Source organism: Myotis davidii, unplaced genomic scaffold (assembly GCF_000327345.1).
Source record: "Myotis davidii unplaced genomic scaffold, ASM32734v1 scaffold2663, whole genome shotgun sequence".
Taxonomy (NCBI): domain Eukaryota; kingdom Metazoa; phylum Chordata; class Mammalia; order Chiroptera; family Vespertilionidae; genus Myotis; species Myotis davidii.
The window spans coordinates 69808-72334 of record NW_006296287.1 but is presented as its reverse complement, the minus strand read 5'-3'; the positions used below and the strand labels follow the sequence as shown (position 1 = coordinate 72334).

General features: G+C 40.1%; 1 protein-coding gene across 3 annotated transcripts in view; it reads left to right on the top strand.

The window, feature by feature from the left end:
- The window catches only part of PHF8 (PHD finger protein 8), a 79902-nt gene that overhangs the window by 69644 nt on the left and 7731 nt on the right, over positions 1–2527 (top strand). For all 3 annotated transcript variants that reach the window (XM_006771324.2, XM_006771323.2, XM_015568856.1), the window contains one exon: positions 1937–2046. In XM_006771324.2, coding sequence (XP_006771387.1) covers positions 1937–2046 — 110 coding nt within the window. The remainder of the gene's footprint in view (positions 1–1936; positions 2047–2527) is intronic.

The following is a 2527-nucleotide window of genomic DNA, read 5'->3' as shown; positions in this document are numbered from 1 at the left end:
GTTTCTATATTCCCCATCATCTGCGTGACCATTCCTAGAAGTTTTGAGCTTCCTGAAAGTTAGGAGAGAAGTCAGTGCTAAAATGGGGCATAAAAGTCACAAGTATTTTCTTCACGTTTCAATCAAGACCCAGATTCCCAAGCATATAGAGGGAATAATACAAATAACTGTTATTTCCTTTTATACCGTTATCAGCTTTAAAAGTTTTTTAAATTTTATTTTTCAATTACAGTTTACAATCAGTATTATTTTGTATTAAGTTCAAGTGTACGGCATAGGGGTTAGACAATCATAAACTTTACAAATTGTTCCCCCCCCCATACTTCAAGTACCCACCTAGCACCATACAGAGTTATTACAGTATTATTGTCTATATTCCCTGTGCTGTATTTTACATCCCTGCAACTATTTCATGACTAATGATCTGTAGTTCTTCATCCCTTCACCCTTTTCACCCAACCTCCTACCCCTCTGGCAACTGTCAGTTTGTTATCTGTATCTATGAGTCTGTTTCTATATTTTATTTATTTTATTATAATTTTAAAATATATTTTTATTGATTTCAGAGAGGAAGGGAGAAGAAAAGAGAGATAGAGACATCAATGATAAGAGAGAATCATTGATCGGCTGCCTCACACTGGGATCAAGCCCGCAACCTGGGCATGTGCTCTTGACCAGAATTGACTCCGGGACCTCCTTGTTCATAGGTCAATGCTCAACCACTGAGCCACACCAGCTGGATCATTTTTTTCTTTAAGAAATTTAAAATGATAACAACTATACCATTTTAAAACAATGATATACATTTGGTTTTTATTTTTTTAAATAGTTTTATTGATTTCAGAGAGGAAGGGAGAAGGAGAGAGAGAGAGAAACATCAATGTGAGAGAATCATTGATCGGCTGCCTCCTGCATGTTCCCTACTTCTCAGATGATACTGTAAATTTCCTATTGCATTGCATCAGGAGATGCATGAAGTTGTCTGTCTCCCTGTTAGTGACAATAAGATTAATACCGAGTCAAGGGGTTAATTTCCTGACCTCACCCTTGTAAAGTTGTGGTTTTTCCTTCTTGAGACTAGCAAATAACATGTGAGGTAATACTCTGGTGCTGTGTGAATATCCAGTGCCCTAGAATCAGTTGTTTCATTAGGGCTTGCAAACCTGTGATTTCCTAATTCTGTCATTCATTCTGCATTTATCAGCTGGCATTCTTCTGTAAAGAGCTTTCCTCGTCATCTGATGCTGTTTGGTTATACTGAAATATTCCTATGTAAAATGTGAGATGAGTAACTACTTTTTGATTCAAGATTGTTCATTATAAAAGGGTTGTACAAGAAGCTGATCTTCAGTAGCTCATAGCTTGGCTAAGTGGACAAAATTACACACATCAACATTAGGGAACAAGACAAGATGGTGAAATTAATATATTAGGGGACGTGTACATATAAGTTCAGGGGAAAGGAGCCAGAAAGGTCTTAGAGGCTTGCATAGAAGGTTGGTTTTGGCTTACCTTAGAAGGTTTTGAAGATGTGGACAAAAGGGAAGAGGGTACTCCAGGCAGTGTGGATGATAAGGAAGAAGGCACAGGGAGAGAAGATGAGCTGTACATATTCTGAAGGTATAACGAGGAAGCCATTTTGTCTGGAGAATCTGAGAATATGGGTGCAGAAATAAGATTGGTGTGGTAGGTAGGCCTGGAGCAGAAGATGTACAACATTAACTGCCAATTTAAGGAGATTAACTTTTATCCTTTAATAAGTATGTGCTCTGTGTACTTTAGGCATCTGTGAGTTATTTTCTTACATGATGGGAAGCAAAATCTGGCTTTGTTAAAGCCAAAAGTACAAAGACCAGTATGATCATCTTTGGGGAGCTCAGAGGTAGGGGATATGGTTAGCATTCAGATAAATGTCTTCATCCTCTTTCCTCTGCAGCCCGTGTGACCCCAACTCTGCCAAAGCAGGATCGTCCTGTGCGGGAGGGGACCCGGGTAGCTTCCATTGAGACAGGTTTGGCTGCAGCAGCTGCAAAGCTGGCCCAGCAGGTAGGTGCTGACACTCAAGCAATGGCCCTGCTATGATCCTAGTTTCATTTGGAGCCTCAAAGCTCAGACCTTCAAGCTGATAGGCTCCCACTGTTGTCTCACTGGGGAGTGGGAATTCTTTGATCTTTACCCATGACTGTATTCTAGTCCCTCCTGTATCCTTCCCATCCCAGCTCAATGAGAAGCTCATTGCACAGGTTACACAGTTGACATGAAAGAAAATAGGGGACCAGAGAAAAGCCCTTGCTTTTCTGGGTGTGTAAAAAAAAACCTCTCAGATGGGAAGGACCAGGTCTGTCCTTGAGTAAGAACATTTGCCTTCACATGAAATTCCAAGAAGGTGACTCAATTGAGTATACTCAAGTTCTTAGCCATTTACCAGTACTGGAATTTGCTTTTTTTTCAGGGGAGGGGGGGATGGTGGTGGTGGTGGTGGTGGTTTCTTGTCCTCTATATCAAGAATATTTTAAAAAACTTTTAA